This window comes from Pithys albifrons, chromosome 1 (assembly GCF_047495875.1).
Source record: "Pithys albifrons albifrons isolate INPA30051 chromosome 1, PitAlb_v1, whole genome shotgun sequence".
NCBI lineage: Eukaryota > Metazoa > Chordata > Aves > Passeriformes > Thamnophilidae > Pithys > Pithys albifrons.
Window position 1 is genome coordinate 87,502,071 of NC_092458.1, and position 22,609 is coordinate 87,524,679.

General features: G+C 50.9%; 1 protein-coding gene across 6 annotated transcripts; it reads left to right on the forward strand.

Annotated features, from left to right (window-relative positions):
• Nucleotides 1-439: 439 nt before the first annotated feature.
• IFFO1 (intermediate filament family orphan 1) lies at nt 440-10,962 on the forward strand. Of its 6 annotated transcripts, none has more exons than XM_071559248.1 (9): nt 440-1,240; nt 6,146-6,206; nt 6,292-6,387; nt 6,636-6,776; nt 7,690-7,874; nt 8,328-8,448; nt 9,156-9,251; nt 9,438-9,568; nt 10,186-10,962. In XM_071559248.1, exons 1-9 carry the CDS (start codon nt 579-581, stop codon nt 10,286-10,288), a joined length of 1,596 nt encoding a protein of 531 aa, XP_071415349.1. In that variant the 5' UTR covers nt 440-578; the 3' UTR covers nt 10,289-10,962. The 6 variants fall into 6 exon arrangements, with proteins under 6 accessions (XP_071415349.1, XP_071415357.1, XP_071415365.1 ...); XM_071559256.1 differs by having other exon boundaries at nt 9,159-9,251; XM_071559264.1 differs by having other exon boundaries at nt 8,328-8,436.
• Nucleotides 10,963-22,609: the final 11,647 nt, after the last annotated feature.

Here is a 22,609-nt window from a genome sequence, read left to right on the forward strand (position 1 = left end):
GGATGGGGAGTCCACCAGCTCTCTGGGCAGGCCATTCCAATGCCTGATTACTTTCTCTGTAAATAACTTTTTTCTTATCTCCAACTTAAATTTCCCCTGGCAGAGCTTGAGCCCGTGCCCCCTTGTCCTATTGCTGAGTGCCTGGGAGAAGAGACCAACCCCCACCTGGCTAGAACTTCCCTTCAGGTAGTTCTAGACAGTGCTGAGGTCACCTCTGAGCCTCCTCTTCTCCAGGCTGAACAACCCCAGCTCCCTCAGCCTCTCCCCATAGGACTTGTGCTCCAGTTCCTTCACCAGCCTTGCTACTCTTCTCTGGACCCGCTCCAGCACCTCAGTATTTTTTCTGAACTGAGAGGCCCAGAACTGAAAAGGAGAGGGAGGTTCTGCCGTGTCCCCTCCTCTGCTCGCTCCGCCCGGGCCGGCGGCGGGAGCGGGGGCGGCTCTCCGGGGCGGCTCTCGGCGCTCTCGTCGCTCTCCGCCGCCGCATCCCCGCCGCAGCGGAAGCCGCGCCCCCGCTCCGGGGCCGGCCGGGCGCATCCCCCCACCCCCGGCGCTCCCCGCCCCGTCCCGCTGCCGCCATGAACCCGCTTTTCGGCCCCAACCTCTTCCTCCTGCCGCAGGAGCAGCAGGGGCTGGCGGGCCCCGAGCTGCCGCCGCCGCCCGCCGAGCCGCTGCCCGGGGAGCCGCCCGCCGGCCCCTTCCCCGCGCCGCCCGCCGCCATGGCCCTCCGCAACGACCTGGGCTCCAACATCAGCGTCCTCAAGACGCTGAACCTGCGGTTCCGCTGCTTCCTGGCCAAGGTCCACGAGCTGGAGCGGCGCAACCGGCAGCTGGAGAAGCAGCTGCAGCAGGCGCTGGAGGAGGGGGCGGGCGGCCGGGGCCGCGGCCCCCCGCGCCGGGACCAGGCGGTGCAGACCGGCTTCGTGGGTCCCATCCGCACCCTGGGGCTGGGGCTGGGGCCGGCCCGGGCGCTGGGCTCCCCCGGCTGCCGCCCCGGCGCCCCCGCCCAGCCCTCTGCCTTCTCGGCCGGCTCCCGCTTCATGCCCGGCACCATCTGGTCCTTCTCGCAAGCCCGGCGGCTCGGCCCGGGGCCCGAGACCACCCTGGTGCAGGGACCGGGGGTCTCCTGGGTTCACCCCGACGGGGTGGGCGTGCAGATCGACACCATCACCCCGGAGATCCGAGCCCTTTACAACGTGCTGGCCAAGGTGAAGAGGGAGCGCGACGAGTACAAACGCAGGTGAGAAGGGAAGGGGCGGCGGGAGCGAGGGGCCCGAGGAGCTTCCCCCGACGGGCCCCAGCAGAGTCCCCCGAGGGACCGAAGCTCTCGCCCGGGAGGCTGCAGGGCTCTGCCCGGTGGGCACTGTGCGGGAGAAGCAGGGAGGGAAGGAAGATAGCCCTTGCCAGACTTGCAGGAGCGCGGGCTCCACGCAGCGAGAGATGGGGTTGCAAGGAAAAATGTGAACCCCTGAATGCATTTGCCTGTGCCTAGGTCTCCTCACTTGCCTTCTTGTGTGTGAAGCCTTTCAGGATGCTCGTTGAGCCTTTTTCTATCTTACCAACCCGTCATGAAATGCCTTTCCAAGCATGGAAGGAATAACATGACTCCAGGAGATGCGTTTTCAAGGATAGGGGATCTGGAAACAATAGGGAAGGAGGAGCAGGCAGAAAGTAGGTGAGGAAGGTGGGCATGCAGCAGTGAGCGGGTTTAGACTGAAAGAGGCTGCTGGGAAGAGCAGAGCTGTGTCCAGAGGTGTCAGGAAGCCCCTCAGCAGGGTGGCTGGCTCCCTCAGGCCCTTTCCCTCCCCAGTGCTCTCAAGTAGCAGAGAGCTGTGCTAGAGCACCCCACTCCTCAGGGGCTTTCCTCTCGACCCAAAATAGCTGTGGCTTGGCATGAGCCTTGGAGAAGGGTGAAGCAGAATGCAAAGCTAATCTGTTGGCTGGTTCTTCTTTCCCGTGCAGGGTGGCTGCTGCTCTCCCATTGCGCCGGCTGTGCTTTTGTTTCAGGCCGGTTTCTGAGGCTGTTCCCAGATCCGCACGTAGGATGAGATCAGGCAGGGGCTGGCGTTGCTGGGTCAGGGCATGGGGCCGGGGGAGATCGTCACTAGTGACTGACACTGCCTGAGAGACTGATTTCTTTTTTCCAGAAGTCATGTTATGGTGCTTTAGAACCAGTTAAAAGTAACTGATTCTGCACACAGCTACCCATGGGAGCTGCGCTCCTGACTAGCCGTGGGCTCCAGTGCCAAGATCAAGGATGGGGATCCAAGATGACACCTTATGCTTTTGGCTTTATAAGGCTTTGGCTGAGCAAACTTGACTGTCATATGCTCTGAAGGCACTGAGCAAGGCACATGGAAAGGAAAAGTTGGCATCTTTTCTTTCCCACTGATTGCTGTGTGTACCTAAGGCTTTTTATTTTTAAGCCAAGGATTGGGCTCCTTCTCCAGGGGTGAGCAGTGCTCCTTGCCTTGCATTTTCAGATCAGATAGTGGGGAGCTGGAACCATCTTTTTGGCCCAGAGAGTTTGGGCTGCAAAGCGGGTCAGCCAGAGAGAAACAAATTGGGTTTATCAGTGCTGCTGAAACTTTGGGAGAATAGAGAGCATTTTGGGTTTGTCGTGCTCTGGAAAGTGTGCTTTGGGAAAGGCTGCAGAGAGGGTGACAGAGGGACTGCTGAGGGTGAGCAGAAGGGGCACCACAAGCTGCTGTGAGCCAGTGTTATTGGTAAGATCTATTTTTGGAGTGTGTTACCAGGAGCTGGGGGAAAGCAGACCCCACCCCCAGATCCTATCCAGCACCGGAAACTTTCTGATGGGTACAGCCAGGTCCCAAACAGGGGAATGGGGCAGGAGGATCCCATTTCCACACCCTTCTCCATGCTGAGGACTGACACCAACATCCCCAGGGAGCTGAGACTTCCCTGCCATGGTGGGCTGTGATCTGCCTGGGGTCAGTGCAGCTGGTGTCATGCCTTTGCCACCTGCCTGGGAGCAGATGGAAGAGACTGTATTAACACAGGACTTCTTGGTCCTCTGATCCATGGCTTGGGTGCTTGAGCTTGTGCTTTTTTCAGGGCAGCATTGGCGCTGCACACCCCACAGTACTTGGAGCAGTGCAGCAGGAGCTTCTCTCTGGATACACAGGGCCTGAAATTCAAGCCAGGGATCTAGGAGGAGATGTGAGGGCTATGGAGAGGGATGAGAGTAGATGCAGCAGCAGGAGAGAACCTCGCAGGGGCTGCACTTGGGAGGAGCAGACTGAGGCTGGGTGGCCTGGAGAGGGGCAAAGGTTGCCTGTGAATGTCATACAGACCTGCTAAGCACTGGGAATCTGGGAGTCTCATCAGGTTTGTGTTGTCTCCTTCCTCTGTGTTTACAAGTGGTTTTATCTTGGATGTTGCGGAGACACACTGGAGGTGTGGGGTGAGTAGTGTTATGACACGGTGTGTTAAAGTCACTGAATAGTTCGGGTTGGAAAGGACCTTTAAGGATTACCTAGTCCAACCCCCCTGCCATGGGGTTTCACTAGATCAGGTTGCTCAAAGCTCTGACCTTGAACATTTCCGGTGATGAGGCATCCACAGCTTCTCTGGGCAACCTGCTCCACTGTCTCACCACCATCATAAAAAAATTAATCCTTTTGTCCAGTCTAAACCTACCTTTTTTCCATTTAAAACCATTGCACCTTGTCCTGTAACTGCAGACCCTGGGAAAAAGCCTCTCTCCATCATTATTATAAGCCCCCTTGTTTATTAAAAGGCCTCAGGAATGTCTTTTGTTTCAGTTGTCCTCCAAGGAGGTGTACCAGGCTGCAGACCCTCAAGGTGAAGCTCAAACCTAGGTCAGACATGGCAAGAGGGGGTATGTGCAGCTTCAAGCCCTGAGCAGCCCAAAGCACTGGTGTGCACTAACCATGCTTAGGGTGAGGCACCCCAGTGCCTCTTGTAGTGAACAAGATTTTTAAAGATGGGAGAGTTGTTTATATTGTGAAGTGAACTTGTTGGGGGGACACACCTGGTGGAGATGGAGGGTGCTGTAGGGACAGCACTGCATCTTTTCATGTCCCTGCCTGAGTCTGCCTGCTGCTGGGACCCTCCTGCCCTCACCCTCAGCCTTCTGCTCTGTTTCTGTCTTTGGGCAGGTTGTTGCTTTGCTGCAGTGCAGGAAGGACCCACATCTCCCCTTGGCATGCGCTGGTGGCCGTGGGGTTGTGTGGGGCAGCCTTGCTTCCAGCTGGCAGCGACCTGGCACAGTGCTGGGCTGCGGGTGCAGTGCTGCAGGCAGGTTATTATTAGGAGTGGTGCATTGCAGGAGGGAGCAGGGAAGGAGCCAGGCAGAAGATGAGAGGGAGAGAGGTTCATAATGGATGGGTGCACAGATTGGTCTCATGTGGGGTGAATCGCTGTCTCCTTCTGCCTTTAAATTGGTGTTTATCTGGGCTGCACTCTTCTTCCATGGCATTGGTATGAAATGAACTCTTACCATGATCTGCAGCTGTGCTTTACTTCCCCAGTGAGTCTGGGATATATAGAGATTTGGAGGGAGGCGGGGACCAAAAAGAGGAAGTGCCTCACAGAGAAAGATGCTGCAAATTTTTTCTTGTGGTGGAAGGCATTTTTGTCCTTGGGGAGGGAGGGCTTGTTTGAGCAGCTCCCATATAAGGGCAATTCTACCTTTTAACTTTCTCCTTTCTTTTCCCTTCATCTCTCTGTGCCCCAAAGGGATGGGAACCCCCTTTGATTCCCCTTCTGGAGCCGTGGTATGGATCCAACACCAACACGAGGAGTGCACACTTTGTCCTTGTTTGAGTAAGGAGCAGCATTGGTAGCTTAAGAGCTTAGAAATTCATAAGCCAGGGTTCTCCCATGTTGTCAGATTGTCCAGATACCCTGAGATAACAAGTGTGAGGGCTTTTCATATGCTTTCTGATCTCCTAGAACTTAGGATTTATTGTTCAAACTTGGTGTGAGTAAGTGAGAAGAGAGATTTTTTACATCCTTGTGCACAGTCATAGTGTCTGTGTTGGTGCTTGCAAGCATTAAATAGAAACCAGAGGTCACAGCACCAGAAAGGGCCTGGCTCTGATTGCTTTCCCAGCGTAATCTTGCTTTCTTGGAAAAATCTGGCTCTCCCAGAAGAGCCAGGAGCCGGGTAAGAACGTGGCAGCCCTGCCCCTCACCACACTGCAGTGCATGCCAACCCACCTGCCCTATGAGATAGTCATTTAGCAAAGAGCAGTACAGCTTGATGGCCTCCCAACAGACTGTGGACTGGGCCAACACTGCAGCATGACCTGAGAGGATGATCTCATGCGGTGAAATACAATAAAATAATTGCTAGGGGATGTATCTTTATGGGTGCCTTTCAGCTCAGCCTTTTGCAAAGCTGCAGGGCCTAATACGGTACCCACCAGCCAGCCTGGCATTAACTGGGACAGTCTATCCTACTTCCTACTAGGATGAAACAACGTTCTTTAATCCAACCTGTTATGCAACAGTAGAGCCAAGGAGGCTTATGCCCCTGCTGGGCAGGGCATAGGGCAGCCCTCTGCATTGGCAGAGGCAAAAGAGTAGCTCTTCATGTTGATGCAGGTTGTGGTCACTCACACTGTGAGGTCATTTGGTGTCAGGATTGGGTTTCATTCTTCTGGACAGCCTGAAATGCAACATTGCAGACACACAAATGTGGTCACAAAAATGATGCATGTGGGGGCAACTCTGCAATATCTGCAAACCCATTGATGAATGTTGGAGCTGAACCTAATGTGACCCAGGGCTGAGAGGCTTGTGGGTGGATGGAGGGGCCAGTGGGCTGTGTCAGCCTGTGGCCAGCCCCCGTGTGGAAGGGAGTGCAGTGCAGCTGCCATGCCGAGCCTGCGGTTGGTGTCCCCAGCGCCCTGCATCACAGGGTGGGCAGCTGTGGTGGGGCAGGGTTTGTGGCCAGAAGGGGGGCTGATGGGCTCAGCAGCTGCCATTGCCCAAAAACAAGAGGCTGTGCATTCCTGGGCATGTTCTCCTTCCCACCCCAGTGCAGTCATCCACCCCTCTTGGATAGCTCTGGGGTGAGCAGCTGCCGCTCCGTCCTCTCTTTGGCAGCCAGAGAGGCGAGGCCCATGGGATCTGACCAGCATGTTTGTCTCCCTAGATGGGAAGAGGAGTATACGGTGCGTGTCCAGCTTCAGGACCGAGTGACTGAGCTGCAGGAGGTGAGCATCCCTGTCCCCCTCTTCCCCTGCACCCCAGCTGCCCCACACTGATGCTGATTTGCATGTCTCCCCCTGCCTGGGACAGGAAGCCCAGGAGGCTGAAGCTTGCCAGGAGGAGCTGGCCATGAAGGTGGAGCAGCTCAAGGCAGAGCTTGTTGTCTTCAAGGGACTGATGAGCAATGTGAGTCCCTAACCCCTTTCCAACTGCACAGCTTGTTCTACCCAAGCAGTAGGACTGTGTTAGAAAAGCAGTTCCTTGGTGGGGGACATTCAGCATAGAGGTGGCTTGGCAGGGTTGGTCCAGGGTGCAGTGGGAGAAGTCAGGATGCAGATGCAGTCCTGCACGAAGGGGAAAGTGGGGCTACTGATTGCCATTTGCCTTGCCTAATATTTCTCCTTTGTCTCCTTTGTGTGGTGCCGTGGGTTCAGAACATCACAGAGCTGGACACAAAGATCCAGGAGAAGGCCATGAAGGTGGACATGGACATCTGCCGGCGCATCGACATCACTGCCAAGCTGTGCGATGTGGCACAGCAGCGGAACTGCGAGGACATGATCAAGATGTTTCAGGTGAGAAGCGCCTGCTGCTGCTCCAGGCTCAGCTGCCAGGTCTGGGGAGGAGAGTTCCCAAAGGAGGTAGAAGAGACAACACCAGCCCAGTGCTAGGGGAGACACTTGGTCACCCTCACCCTCGCTTCTCGCAGTCCCCTGCTTTCTGTCTCTCTCGGGAGAACCAGGCAAAAGGGCACAGAAAAGAGGTGGAAAGCTCCAGGTGTTGCTTTGGGCATCAAGAGTCCCCTCAGCCTCTTGCTGACATGTTGTGTTGGGCCTGGGGACCCCACAGTGGTAGGGGAACAGCTGCAGGAGGGAGACAAATTGCTCGAGCGTCTGTCTCTAACTCCATCTCTCTCCTTCCCCTTCCCCTCTCCGTCATCTTCTCTCTGTCTTTCTTCTCTGTCTCTGTCTCTTTTCTCTTTCTGGATGTTGCTGCCTTTCTGTCTCGCTCTTTGTCCCTACAGAAGCAACTGGTTAGTTTCATGCGGTTGGGAAATTTTACAAATTTTAAGCTTACTATAAATAAGGTCGGACTGTATATATTGACATATTTCACCTTTTTCAGACTCTGTCTTTTTTCCTGTTTCTGTCACTGTGTTTCTCTGTCTCTGGACTGGGGTGGTGGGTGATTTGCGTTTTTCTGCAGTAAAACTATATTGTTTTTTTCTCATCAGATTCATAGATTCCATCTTTAGTTGCTTAGTTTTAATTTTAAAAAATGCTAAAACCATGTTTTATCCATTGCATCCATCTTTAACTTGATCATAATGAGCCCATATCTCTCTCTCTCTCTCTTTTCTTCCTTCCTTCCTTCCTTTCTCTCTGTCTTTCTGTCTTTCCCTGCCTTTCTGTCCCTCCACCATTCCTTTCCCCTCCATCTCCTGCCAACTCCCTGCTCCTGACCTCGGACCCGGCTTTGTTTCTGTAGTCTCTGCACTTGTCTCCCGTTAAGGTCCCAGCCTCGGTGGGGCGGAAGCGGGAGCGCAAGCAGGTCAGCGACGAAGACACCTCACTGTCAGAGAGTGATGCCTCCCGAAAACCTGAAGAGGAAGAGGAGGATGAGACCACGGCCATGAGTATCAACGAGGAAATGCAGAGGATGCTGAACCAGCTGTGAGTGCGGCTGCTGCGCACCTCTGCCGACGGTGTCGTGCCAGGCTCCAGTGCCAGGCTCCCTGCTGGTGCCCGGGATGGGGAGGGCAGGGGTGGTCTGCAGCTCCCCTTCCCAGGTGAGGGCAAGATGCAGAAGATGTACACCCTGTTCTCTGTGGCACGATGGGACTGAGCCCACCTGTGCTGTGGATGGAAGCTGGTCAAGCTCCCCTTCTCCTACTCCCCTTGTCACCTTTTGGGAGTCCCTGCCTGAATTTTTCCAGAGCTCCTGACCATATAGCCAGCCCCTTGCCCATCAGCTGTTGTGTTTGGGCACACTTGAGTTCACCCTGGCCAGACTTCCCAGAGCTACAGCCCTGCCCGTGAGCAGGAGCAAGGCTTTCGGCACCGGCGCAGCCCCTGCTTGCCATGGCTTTCCTGCTGGGTTCTGATGTGCTGTTTCCTTGCTCTCAGGAGGGAGTATGACTTTGAGGATGACTGTGACAGCCTCACGTGGGAGGAGACAGAAGAAACATTGCTCCTCTGGGAGGACTTCTCCGGATACGCCATTGCAGCTGCAGAGGTGCAGGGGGAGGTAACAGTGGTATCAGGTCCCCTTGGGGGGATCCAGCCTTGGGTTGGGACACCCAGTCCTGCCTGAGCCTGGGAAGATGCTCCCTCAAAGACCAGACTTCAGCTCGTCTATGCCTTTGCAGGCCTGTACAGATGCTTTTCCACCCTTTCTAAATGAATACTTTGCTGCATCCTTGTTGAGGTCTCCTTGTTAGAGACACACCAGGGACCTGTAGCCTGAAGGATGTGCTAAGGGCATGGTCCACACATAGGGGAGTGCCACAGTTCTCCCAGAAGAGAAGACTTCCTCTGACTGGGCTGGTCTCTGGTGATCTCTTGCTCATGTTCTCTGGCTCACCTGCCCACTGTGCAGCAAAACTCCCCAAACAGAGGCCTCAGTGTCTGGCCAAAACCCTTATCATCCCACGCCTTTGGCCTCCAGCAGTCTCCTGGGGATGTTTAATGCTTTGGAAGAGTCTGTGCTCTCCAGAGCTTCTGTGCATTACTGGGCTTGTTCTGGTTTGATGTGCTTACTGCCCAGTGTGGCAAATCCTATGTCTGTCAACTCTATGATGGCAGGACTGACTCATGCATTATTTTTACTACACTGTATGTTTCTTCCTCTTTTCCTAGTGTTGCCAGTTCTTTCTCTGATTTCTTTCTCTCTTGCCTTTGGTTCCTCATGCTGGGTGCCTCCCTGCCTCTAAAAATGCCGTCTGCTCTTCTCAGCAGCAAGATGACAGCCTGGAGAAGGTGATCAAGGACACAGAGTCACTGTTCAAGAGCCGTGAGAAGGAGTACCAGGAAACCATCGACCAAATAGAGGTGGGTGAAGGAGGAATTGGGAAGGGTATGGCACAGGAGGGTGTGAAATGGGAGAGGGGATCCCTGGGGAAGGGAGACACAATACTGGAGCAGGTTGTTGTTAGAGGGGCAGCCCCTGGTCTGGCTGTGCCCAATGCCCTGCACTGCACTGTGCCCTGGGCTCATCTCTGCACCATTTCCCTGTAGCTGGAACTGGCCACAGCCAAGAATGACATGAACCGACACCTTCACGAGTACATGGAAATGTGCAGCATGAAGCGAGGCTTGGACGTGCAGATGGAGACTTGCCGTCGGCTCATCACCCAGTCTGGGGACAGGTGAACTTAGCAGAAGGGATGGGATACCCATGCTCTGGACAAGGTCTTAAACCAGGGCAGTGGTGAGTGGGAGCTGAAGGACAGGGCAGTACTCCTGCCTTGTCCTGATGTGACATGGAGAGAGGGCAGTTTCCAGAGGCCGTTGGACTCCTGGTGACCGCCTTCCACACAGGCCATGGTGCTGCCTCTGCAGAAGGTGGGCAGCACACAGGAGTCAGTTTTGACAGGTGAAGCCAGATACCCCTGATGGAGAGAGGTGCTGCCATTGGCAGGAATGTTGTATAAGTCCCCAAAGGCCAATGGGTCCAGGCTGGAGACCTTTGTGGTGGACTTTCACATACCCCTAGCCTTACGTGCCATGTTAGGGTCCTGCTCTGGACAGGCCCCTCCAGTATCTCCCCCAGCTCTGCTTCGTGTTCTTGACTTGTCAGTTGGTGTCCTTTGGAACACCCTCCACAGCCCCCAGGGATTCCCACCGACTCACATTTCCCCCAGGGGAGTGAAAAGGGCACCTCAGCTTCTCTCCTCCTTGCTCTGGTGCCCCTTGCCCACAGTGAACTAGGTCCTTTCTCCCCCTGTGCAATGCTATGACTGCTGCCCTTTACTCTTGTCTGCAGAAAGTCGCCTGCCTTCACCCCAACCTCCACCAGTGAGTCGGCCCCGAATGAGGAGAGTGAGGAATCTGACCGTGATCCACCCAGCGATGCTTCCATCAGATAATGAGGGGAGGCCCTGCTCCCTTGGACCCCCTTCCTGGCACGGGGGTGCCTGAGTCACGCCTGAGAGAGACTGTCAGGGACGTGGAACCACTGGTAAACGTCTGTCACCCAGGCTCACTCCTGTTTTGGGGTGCTTGGCAGACCCCACACATGCCCCTCACCGGAAATCTTGCAAATGGGAATAGCTAGATAGACCTGAGGGCCCTTGCCCGGGCTGCTCTGCCTTCAGCCCCTTCTCTATTCCCTTTTTCTGCTTTGGTTAAACTGTGTTTCGGGCAGGGAGGCTCCAAACCTGCCATAGTGGTGTTCTCCAGGACCTGTTTCCAGGCCTCCCCCAGACCCACCTCCTCTGGCCTCCGTCCTGGTACACTTGACCTGCCCCCTGCCCTCCCTGCGCTACATGGAGCTGAATGAGAGCCGTACCTCCCTGCAAACTGGACCTGACACTGGTGCCAACTGGACCGAGCCCAGGGCTCCCTCTGTCCTTGCTGCTGGCCAGGTGCCTGGCTGGTCCCCTGCCACACCAGGCATCCTGAGCCCTCCCACTCCTCCTCCGGGCTGGGGGCTGAGTCCTGCTCACTGTGCACTTTGCTTTGCCGCCCGTCGGCGACGCGCTCACGTCTGTGTTACGGGGGTGAGGTCATTAAATGGGACAATTTCCTTTTCTACAGCTTCGCCAGGTGTGGGCTCTCCCTGTGGTGTCATGGGCAATGCGTGGCTTGAGGCAGGGGGTGTCCTCTACCAGACCCCCAAGCCCACATCAGTGGGTTCCCCCATGGGACAGTCCTGTCCCTTGGGCATGCCAGGTGGGACTGGCAGATGCGACAGTGGTGAGATCCCCGTTCTGAGAGCCACTGGACCTCAACAGACTGTGTGTAGCATCAGTGTGGTGTGGGCTGCCTTGTTCTTAACCTGGAGTATCATCGATGCTGAGTCTGAGGGACTGGAAACGCAGCTGATCTTGCTTGTGACTGTGGACCTTCCTCTCCCACTGCCTGGTCTTCTCTGCCACACCAGGGCATCCTAGAGCACTTTTTCGCCTGCCCTCAGTCCCTCATCCAACCTCAGGGTAACTGCAATGGCGGATCCCCTGTCGCACCATCTCTTGTAGCGTTTGCCTGGCTGGCCTGTGGCATGTGCTTCTCTGTTGACAGGAAGCTGGGGCCTGGCAGGGTGTCAGGAGGGGATGAGCAGCCTGCTGAGAGGCAGTGTGATCTGGAGAGGCAGTGTGATCCACTCAGCAGTGGACTCAGGCTGCACAGCCAAGGCAGGTGAAGCTCTACAGAAAAAGTGCTTCTCACTAAAGATCCTGAAGGAAAGAGAAAGTACATGGCAGTAGAGTTTTTTGGATCATCTCTAAGATTAGGTAAGTTAGACAAAATGGGGGCTGAGGGATGCAAGAGTTTCTCTCTGTAGGTTTGTCTTGGGTGGCCAACACTGCCACGTGCTTGAGCCGGGAATGCCGTGACATCTGTGCACCCCAGCACAGAGTGTCGGCGTTTGGGCAGGGTCAGGTCCTCTGCCCAGGCCTGTAAGATGTGTTAAGGCATGTATAGGCGTTTCAGTGTGGGCTGACCTGGCTGGTTAGAGCCAGCAGGGAGGTGAGTCCCTGCAAATGGCAGAAGTCAGCAGCAAGGAAACCTGCAGGCCAGGGTGGAGCTGGGGCACTGCTGGGAGATGCCAGTTCTGCAGCCAATGCTCTACTGTGGCTGGGCTCTGACTCTGAGTGCCATCTTCACTTCTGGCAGCAGAGCATTTCACAGGAGCAGCAGGGTGCTGGGAACCAGCAAAAGTGTGTTCCCCCTGACTGCCTGTGGCTATGTGGGTGGATGGGAGGCATGTACCTTAGTGCCTGCCATGGCACTCACCTCCATGCTGCCTTGTCCAACTGTTTCCAATTCTTCTCCCTTTTCATTTTTCTTCCTAAAAGAGCTAAAGCCATAAGAAATACTTTAATATTTCAGTCTTTTACTTTCAAGGGATAATGCCTCACACGCAGTAGATCAGAGATCACTTTTAGTTTTGCCTGGAGGCTCTTCTGGTTCATGCAAATCCCCTTTCCTATACATGTCTTTGCAGCATTTTCTGCTCTTTCTCTGCTGTGGAGAGCTCTGTGAGTGGCTGGCAACATCTGGCTTCCCTGTGCATAATCCAGGATGTGCATACCTTTGCCTCGGTACTGCTTAAGGAACCCACAAGACTGTAGAGTACATACCCTGAGAGATTCCAAGCATGAAGCACAGGACTGACATCTCTGCCATGAGCAGTCAGACACTGCCCAGAGAAGGAGCAGGTGCTGCTAGATTCCTGTGTACCAGAGGACATGTGAGGTCTGCAGTCCCACACTGATTTCCAGAACTCCATTTGCAATGAAACTGAGACCTCTGCCACCCATGTGTGCAAGATGCTGTTCTGTGAATTGTATCACCAGCAAGAGGCTCTGTTTCCCCACCAGTGATGTCTAGGAACTACTCAGTGCTGTCTTGCTTCTTCAATCCCTTTTCCAGGACACCTCTCAGCAGTGGCTGCTCAGGAAGCAATATCAAGTCCTGTCTCACTTGGTGTCCATGCATTAATGTGAATGTTTAATGCCCAAGTATAGTCCAGACAGGGACAGAATGGGATTCTGTGGCAGCGTGCATCTGGGCAGTCCCTCTGTCAGCATTCAACCTGGGGGTGTGGCAGCTGACTGGTGACCTCCATGAACATTGGTCCAAGACCATCATTTTAGGATCATGGCTCTGGATTAGCAATGATGTCCTCCTATTGAATATTTAGGCAGGCTGGTTCATCAGCTTCCCCTCCCTCAAGTCCATGTTAGTGGAGACTTACCTGGGCAGTCTGGAAATATGTTAGTGATTACTCTTGCTTCTCCCTCCCCAACATGTGGACTGTTGTCACCTCGGTGAGGATAGGCACAACTTTTGGATCAGCTGCAGGAGTGGCACAAAACTCCTTTGAGGCAAGAGCTGTCCCTGGGCCGGGACACACCTACTTTTGAGCATCCTGCCTCCATGAGGCACTGAGGGAGATGATCAGCCTTTGAGCTGGGATGGGAGACACAGTTCTCTGCTGTGGCTGCCCTACTCTGCTCCTGATGCTGAGATCAATCAGCCTCTTGGCAAAGGGCTTCACCAGGCAGTGCCAGGCATGCTCCAGAAGTGAGCCCTGGCTCCCTGCTGAATGCATTTCTGATCCTGTGGCAGGTAGAGTCACCTCCCCACCCCTTCTCTAGTGATGTTCCCTAGGACTCATCTGAAAGGTGAGACATCGTCTTCAGACATTCAGTCTTCAAGGTGGCTTTGAGCTCACTTTAGCCTGTTCAGAGACCTCCTTGGAAGAATCCCATGGGAAGGGGCCCTGCAGGGAAGAGGATTCCAAGAGAGCTGGTCAGTATTCGAAGCACCACTTCCTCCAGGCTCAAGAATGGTGCATCTCCATGAGCAATAAATCAAGCAATGGGGGCAAGAGAACTGTCAGTACTCAAGCACAAGCAGGAGATATGAAGGTAGTGGAACCAGGAAAAGGCTACTTGGAACAAATACAGGGATGTTATCAGAGTGTATAGCAATGAGATGAGAAGGCCAAGGCCCATCTGGAACTAAATCTGGCCAAGGTCTCCCTGGTTTTGAAAGAGGGCAAGGAGGACCCAGGGAACTACCAGCCAGTTAGCCTCACCTCAATTCCTGGAAAGTTGATGGAGCACTTCATTCTGGAGGTTATTTTTAAGGACATGGAAGACAAGAAGGTGAGCAGAAGAGTCGGCATGAATTCACTAAAGGCAAATCATGCTTGACCAGCCTGACTGCTTTCAACAATGAGACAGCTACCTGGATGGATGAGGGGAGAGCAGTGGATATTCTCTGTCTGGACTTAAGCAAGGTTTTTGACGTTGTCTCTCACAACATCCTCATAGGGAAATTCAGGAAGTGTGGACTGGATGAGTGGACAGTGAGGTGGATTGAGAACTGGCTGAGTGATAGATCCCAGAGGGTCATAATTAGTGTCACAGGATCTAGTTGGAGGCCTGTCACTGGTAGTGTTCCCCAGGATTCAGTACTGGACCCAGTATTGTTTAACCTATTCATCAGTTACTTGGATGAAGGGATAGAGTCTCCTCATCAAGTAACCTGATGACACAAAGCTGGAGGAGTGGCTGATACCCCAAAGGGCTGTGCAGCCCTTCAGAAGGACCTTGACAGGTTCAAGGGATGGGCAGAGAACTGTCTGAAATTCAACAAAGGCAAATGCAGGGTCCTGCACCTGGGGACAAGTAACTCCAGGCACCAGCACAAGCTGGGGGCCAACCTGCTCGAAAGCAGCTCTGCAAAGGACCTGGAAGTCCCAGTGGACTACAAGTTGTCATTAACCCAGCAATGTGCCCCTGTGTGCCCAAGCAGGCCAATGGTATCCTGGGGTGCATTAGGAACAGCTTTGCCAGCAGGTCGAGGGAGATGATCCTGCCCCTCTCCTGAGTCCCAAATGAGGCCACATCTGGAGTGCTGTGTCCGATTCAAGGCTCAGAGAGACATGGAACTCCTGGAGCAGATCCAGCAGAGGGCAAAAAAGATCAGTAGGTGAGGAAGCACCTCAGAAGGGAAAGGCTGAGGGAGCTCAGCCTGTTTAGCTTGAAGAAGAGATGGCTGAGAGGGCAGCTCATCCATGTATATAAGTATCTAAAGGGAGGGTGTCAAGAGGATGAATCCAGGCTCTTGCCAAGGAATAGGACAAGAGGCAGTGGGCAGAAACTGGAACACAGGAAGTTCCACGTGAACAAAGGAAGAACTTCTTTACAGTGGAGGTGACCGACTACTGGAACAGGTTGCCCAGAGAGGTTGTAGAGTTTTCCTCACTGGAGATATTCAGGAACCATCTGGGTGCAATCCTGTGTCATGTACTCCAGGATAACCCTGCCTGAGTAGACATTGGACCAGATGAGCCACTTTGGTCCCTTCCAGTCTTACCCATTCTGGGCTTCTGACCAGGGTCACTCAGCTTCTTGATGAGTACTAGCAGAATTTCCCACAGAGAGGGTGGGGAGCATGGCTTTCCTTGCACCAGAGTCATAGGACTCTGCAATGGTTCTTACTGGCTTTAGAGATGGTTCAGCCAACCTAACCACCAGATAGCCCAGATCTTCCCTGTGTTAAGTGAGCCCTGCACCATCCCTTCAGTCAGTCCTGGATCCAATCTATTTTAGATCGTGTCACTGAAAGAGTGTGATTTGTCTGTTAAGTCAGTTAAGGTCCTGTATTTTCCACCCAGCACATTTCTGCTGAAGGCGCTTTGTCACTTGTCCTGCACAACTTGCCTTTGTGTGAGTGAGATTTTCCTCACATCAGGATTCCTTAGATGGATCTAAATGCGATGCTGACAGCCTTCACTGGAACAACTTTTGATTCCCTGATAACCTGTTCATCTTGTTTCTTAGCCAGGAGTTAGGAGGAGTCAAAGCTGCAGAGAAAGTTGTTCTTATTTCTAGATTTGAGCTGGAAGATGGACTTTCCTAAGCCTTGTACCTTTGGTCATACTCTTTATACGTTTATGGTTGTTGGTGTCTTAGGTACCCACGGCACAGAGTCCCAGAACTTGAACATGATGATCAAGTATGTGAAATACTCTGGCTACAGGTAAGAAATCTTTCAAGAGGAGAGGTCAGAATTAATGCAGAACACAGTGGAGTGCTGTCTCATTGGAAATCCACCTGGATGATGCGTGGACAGGCTCCTGAAAACATCTGGCAAGCCCATACACATTGTGATTAATGCTGGGAGGGGATAGTAAGACAACATGGGAAACGGGAAGGGCTACAGGCAGCTTTAGGAAAGCTCAGTCATCACCTAATCTTCCAATGGATGTATGAGAATGTGAGAAGTGTTTTACATGAGAATTTTCTAAATATTTTGATTTTCCTTTGAGACAGCAAGGAGAGGATACTGTAGGTCCTCTGGTGGGGAGAATATAAATGTCACAGCTTGGAGGGCAGCTGTAAGCTGGGTACTAAAGCTACACTGGAAAAGGAGCTCAAGTGGCCATCAAAAGGTTTCATGATCAAGCTGGACCAATATCACCACAGATGTGAAGAGGCAGCATTTTCTGCTCCAACAGCAGACTGCATATGGGCAAAGGACAGGAGGAAATAGGAATTCTCAGGGCAGGAAGAAATATAGTTAACTGGTATTTTTAATGTTCACAGTCACATAGTATAACTGCTAGCTCAGTCTGACCTGTTGGGTAAAGGGGGAATAGGCAAGAGCAGTTGTGAATTGAGTTTACAAGATGTGTTAAAAATCACATGCACTCTAGAGCTGATAGCCAAACAACATGCTCCAACACACTGTTTCATCAAGGCATCGAAGGGGCTTTTGTATAATTCTGAATCCCTCCAAAAAGCATGTTGATGTCTCTGCTTCGTGTGAAAAGGAAAATTATGTTGTCGTGGGAAACTTTGGCTGGGATACCAAAGAATATGCTGTGCCAGGGAGAGTTTCTCATCAATTTACAAATGATGGCATGCCCAAGTAAGGCAATGATTTTAGATGTCCTTGTGACAGATGAAGATTGGGTTAAGATTGATGGGTGCCTAAGGACAAGGGATCACCAAGAAACAAACTGAGACATCAGACAGGACAAAAATGTCATAGCAGAGAACTGTGTGGTTTGTGTAGCTCTTTCTTAGAGTGAAATAAGTAAGAGGTCTTTGAAAAGAGAAGAGTTGTTCCAGTTTTTTTAAAAGCTGTGATTTAGTACACATGAGAAGATGGCTTTCATTGAACTACTTCATGAATAAGTGGTCATGTGACAAAAGTACTTAGAAATAAGAATAACTAATAAAAATAATAATAAAGCCTGACCTAAATTAACAAAAATAGACCTTCTAACAACTACAGCAACTCTGAGTAGGGGAATAATTCAGCTGTATAAAAAGGTCAACTCAGAAAAAAAAATAGCTGGATGTCTAAGGACACTAACAAGTCGTTCTAGTTATATTTAAAGAAAAGTCAGTCCTAATAATAATAAAATTTTTTTTCTTGGCTGAAATAAGGAAAAATTTCAGAACGAGGCAGAAAGAGAGAAGTACTCACCAGGTAAGTCTGTTCTGTCTATGGAAAGAGGAGAATGTGCTCAGAAGGGAATGATGAAGCACTTTTCAGGCCTTTAGCAAATAAGGAGGATCCTTGACAGGATCTTCTCCAAACGAACACTGCTACATTTCTAGGCACACATGACCTAGAGCACGCTAATGTGGAGAAGTGTGCAGGGTGCTGTAGTGATGAACAAGCCACCGCACAGAGCCTGAGGCTGTTCCGGGGAGATGGAGCGAGCGATGCTGAAAATAAAGCACGGCGCTGTCACTGCGTTCTTGCAAAGGGTGTTTGGCAAGGCACAGTTTTTTTCTCTGTGGTGAGAAAAAAGCATTGGCTGTTGAAATCCATGGTTTGCTGAGGTCAGTTTTTAAATGCATCAGGGAAGACATTTAAAGGAAAGCCTGGGTGGACCGGCAAGCAAATGACGTCAATGATTAGTCTGACAGGCCACATACAGAAGCCAATGAGAAACCAGTGGAGGGGGGAGGAAGGGAGACATCATGAAGGAAAGGAAAAAATCTGCACACACTTATAGAAGGACAAGGAATTTACAGACAAAACTGAGACCATTCTTGATACCTTGAAATGATAGACTCTCAAAAAGAATAAATTTCTCATGCAAAAATGCCAAGAGGCATTACAGAGTATTTTTTAATACAGTCAAAACATAGGTTCTGTTGCCATACATAAATACATCTACAAGCAAGAAATATGAGTGAGTAACCTTCCTTGTGACAACAGGAGGGTTGGAAAGACTTAGGGAACAGAATTGACAGCCTTGTGTGCATTCTCAGCCAGATGCTGAAGCAGATGGCATTTTTAAACATCTTCTGTCCACGTGTGACATTGGTGTGATTTGTCCTGCTTTGCATCAGAAACTGGAATAGATAGAGCAGATTACTAACCGTGATTCTGGGCTGGAAAAGAAATTGATTCAAGATTGAAAAGTTTAGTTACTTTTGCTCCTTAAGAAAAAAACCAGTATTTCTGTGCAGTGCCTAAAGTAATTTCATGATTGTCTAGATGGCAGGATAGTCAGGCTGATAAAGGCATACTAGGAGTCTGAGGAGACAGGGAAGCTGGAGGCCATCTGCGATTTGGTGCTTGGGGTCCAGCACCTAAACCAGTATCCAGCTTGGCAACTAAAAAGCTAGAGATTACAAACTACCTTTTATTTTTCTGTCCCAGGACTCAGGGCAAGGTCAACAAAGGTTGCTCAGTTGTTTGGTGGAGGTTTGGGCAATGTTAAAGGAGGGCTTTGAGACCCACAGTGTCAGTCATGCTCTGCCCCATTCCCCCCACTACATGTATTATTTCTTATTTAGCAGCCTTGAATTTCATGTATCATTTTAATAACCCGGTCGCTTGGCCACAAGATCCTTTTGCACCTTTTCACAGACTGATTCAGTGTTAAGTATCTTAGACCATTTTGCATAATCAACAAACATGGCACCCTGTGCTCCAAATTATTCTGAAGATGTTGAATGGTGGGGCAGATGTCCTCAGATGCTGGACACTCATACCTTCTCTCTCAGTAACCACCAGCCTTACCAGTAGTATTCAAGCTGGAAAAGGTGATCTTCCTTGTCCTAGGGCATTTCTTTGAAAGGTTTTGCCAGCCTGTTTTTGTCCTAAATCACATGGCTTTTCATCATGTGCGGGGTTGAGGTGAGTGGTGAATTACTTACAACACAGTTACCTGTTCATCCATTTCATGCTGGAGACCATCCAAGTCTGGCACTTGGTACTGAGGGTTTGCTGCCCTTTAATGCCATAGATACATTCTCAAGTCCTGATGCTTTGGCTTGCAATTGCAGCTTCATCTCATTGCTGCCAAGGAAAATCTCTTGTCTGGCAATACCCCAAAGCTCCTCTGATGGCAAAACATCAACTTTACTTTTCTGTCATGGCCCTAAGCTTCCCTAATCACTCCCACACCATCTTACTGCTTTTTGGCAGCTGTCTTGCCTCCAAGATGCATTTTCTATTTGTCAGAGTCTCCTGAAAATCTACCTTTTATATTTCTATTTAGCCTTTCAAGTTCTCTAGTATTTATGAGTTTTTCTCCTATTTTCATTTGACTACAGCTTTTTGATGGCTGCCCTTTCAAATCTTACACAGTAAAGTATAACCCAGCACTACTGTTCCTTCTAGGAACACTTAATTGAGAGTAACTCCCACAAGAAGATGACACTTCTATAGTAAGGTAATATATGGAGGTAAGTCAGCTGTCCTGGAGTAAGAGATTACATTCAGTTCAGAAGAGTACGTAACAAATTACTTGTTTTTGCAGCCTGCAGACAGTATGATTGCCCAAAGGTAGGCAGCTTATTTTTTGATGAAATGCCTGCATTCCGAGTACTGCTGCAGCCCACAGGGTATTTGCATACCCCTGAGCTTACATCATGAGCCTGCATTTTGTGAATGGCATCTGTTGTGAAGGAGTTTGGAACATTATTGTTTAAGGTGTTTGTCTTTTACTGTTCAGTGTATGCCTTGTGTCATAGTCTTTCCATCAGAGACCTGTATCTCTCTTCCTTGCATTGAACTTGACAATTGCTTTGCTTAAAGACTGATTTACTTCAGAAGTAGACAGAGTATGTCTTGAATGTCCAAGATCTTTTTTTACTATGCTTAAACAGTCACCATTTTGTTACATTTTGATGTGATTTTTCAGGTGAGCTTAATTAGTTTCCACATCCGCTCAAACCGATTTTCACTACGTGGCATCTTCCTTAATGCTGAAGTTTCATGCTGACATTTCACAAAGAAGGTGGTCTGAGGCCAACTGGCCCTTTCTTGGGGAAGCAATGCATGTGTGGTAGTCTGTGCAAGTGTCAATGAAGTATAAAGTAATTTCTCTAAATGTTCAAAGTTGCCATAAAACTACATTTTCCCATAACACCACTGCTAATCACCATTAGCTGTCCTAAAAAAGAAAAAAAAAGCTACAGCTTACCACCCCTCTAGAAATGGTTGGCTGCCTGTCAGAGAAGTTATCCCATGGGTTGGCCGGAGAGCTCTCTGTCAACACAGCCCTGCAAAGGAGTGAACCCATATCCTGGGTCTGTCCATCAGTAAGCTCTTGTGCCTGTCCAGTCAAGGAAGGCAGAGTCAAGCCTTCAACCAGGATTGGTGTCTCTGTGCCTTCCCTCTGTTCACAAATGAGAATGGATTCTGGCTTATCACAGCTGCTCTTGGAGTTGGTTTGTCCCAGCAAAGTAGTGTGATTGCTTTTCATACCTTTGCTGAACAAGAGACTCCTTATGTTTGCCTGAGCACCTGCCTTGCCCAAACAAGTATTTCTTTCAGTTTTTCTTTGAAATACTGTAAGAACAAACCTAGAGCTTGCCCCTGCTTTGGAGAAAACTCTTCTGCAGATCTCCCATCTTTATCCCAATGCCATTTGCAGTCATATATGTCAGTTTCTCAAGTTGATCCATTTTTTGGTTAAAGAAAAAAAAATTTTTTGGGGGGTGTTAGGGTTGCAGTTCTCAGGTTGGCCCACTGAGCCAGCCTTTCCATCTGCCTAGAGGGGCCTTGCTGTGGTGCCATCTGTAGGCACAGTGTCTGGATGCAACATGAGGATTCAGGAAGAAGCTGAAGGGAGGTTATATGAGAGAAGAAACTGAGCCCTCCAGGCAGTCCAAAAGCTGCTTGACTTGTTTGCCACACTTGTTCTCCCTGTTTCCATACAGGACCAACCATGTTTGAAAGACTCTGATTCCTGGCTTGCCTTGCCCAAATACTTTATCATTTTTCTCGGAATTTCAAGCAAGATTGTAAACTAGTTGAAATAGTATTTTAAAACACAGTGAACCTTTTATTCAAGACATTCCCAACAATTCTGAAGTACACTCTTCCTCCACTCCACCCCCCAGGTTGTATGAATTTGCTCATTCCCACTGCAGTTTGATCTTGTGTTGGATAGGGCTCACTGTTGTTAAGTAACAAGAATTCTTTATGTGAATTTTCAGGCAGCCTTATCTTGCCTAGGAAACATAAGGGTTCAACTTTCAACCCAGTTCAAAATATATTTGTTTTACATAGGGATAGAGGCATATCTATATCCCTCCCTCACCACATGAGGTGCTTCAGGATCCTCCCGGCACTTCCAGATTATCAAGCAAGGCACTGACTGGCATGCACACAACTGTGCAGGCAGCACTGCACAGCACAGCCATTCAAAGCACCCAAGTGCAGCAATCAAGGACAGGATGGGACCAACCCAAGACTCATTTGTAAGCCTGACAGGTCTGTAGGCTACACCTCTCCTCAGCAGAAACCTGGCTCCACAGGAGGGCTGCCTCCGATAAGCCTCAGCATCAGGCAGCTCCCATTTAACTCCAGAGTTACCTAAAGCTCCCAGGGGCCATTTGTGGGGTAAGCCAGATATTCCTGCTGTCCCAAAGCTAACAAGCTGCTCAGAGTCCCAGCTTCTGTCCAGAGGCAGGTTATTTAACCTTTTTCTCTTTGCAACACAGCTTTGAGTCATTGCCCTCTAGTCCAGCAAACATTTAATTTTTATGCAGCTCAACCCCTGGAGATAAGCGGCTCCCGGAAACCATGTCCAGCATACCTCCATCCAGGGAGTTTCAGTCCTCCAGCTGAGTCCTTGCTGCATCCAGATCAGGGTCTAAAGCAGTTGGGGTCTGGACAACAGCTCCAACTCTGCCTGCCAGAGAGAGAACAACACATCATCCCCAAGATGTTAAATTAAGCTGCTAAAAATGGAGGGCCATGTGATTTGCGCAGTGCATCGCTTATCTGCCCCAGCACTTACAGGTCATGGAAGGTTCCGTCCCTGCCCGGCAGCATTCCTGCTTCCCGAGGTAGCACAGGGAGTCAGAAAGCTGACACTCACCTTGCAGAGATTTGCTGCTCAGCAGCTTAACTGCAACTGCCCCTCCTTACGCACAGAATTAAGCCAGAATTAAGACTGGCCACCACCATGCTGACACTGGCCTCCGACACGTCCCTAGGCAGCCATTTCCTCTCAAGCAAAGCCAGTTGATTTTAAAAGGTAAAAGCAGAGGAAACGCCTTCCTTGCAACACTAGGAAGCATCTTCCTTGCCCCCTACTAAGGCAGGGCAAGAATTAAATTTCTGGGGTTTGTGCCCTTTACCAAACCAAGATCACCTTGCTCAGCACTGCATTCTGCACTCACCCATCAGACATGCAAATCCAGAAGTAGGAGTTGCAGAGCTGCTTTCCATTCTACCACATGCAGTCC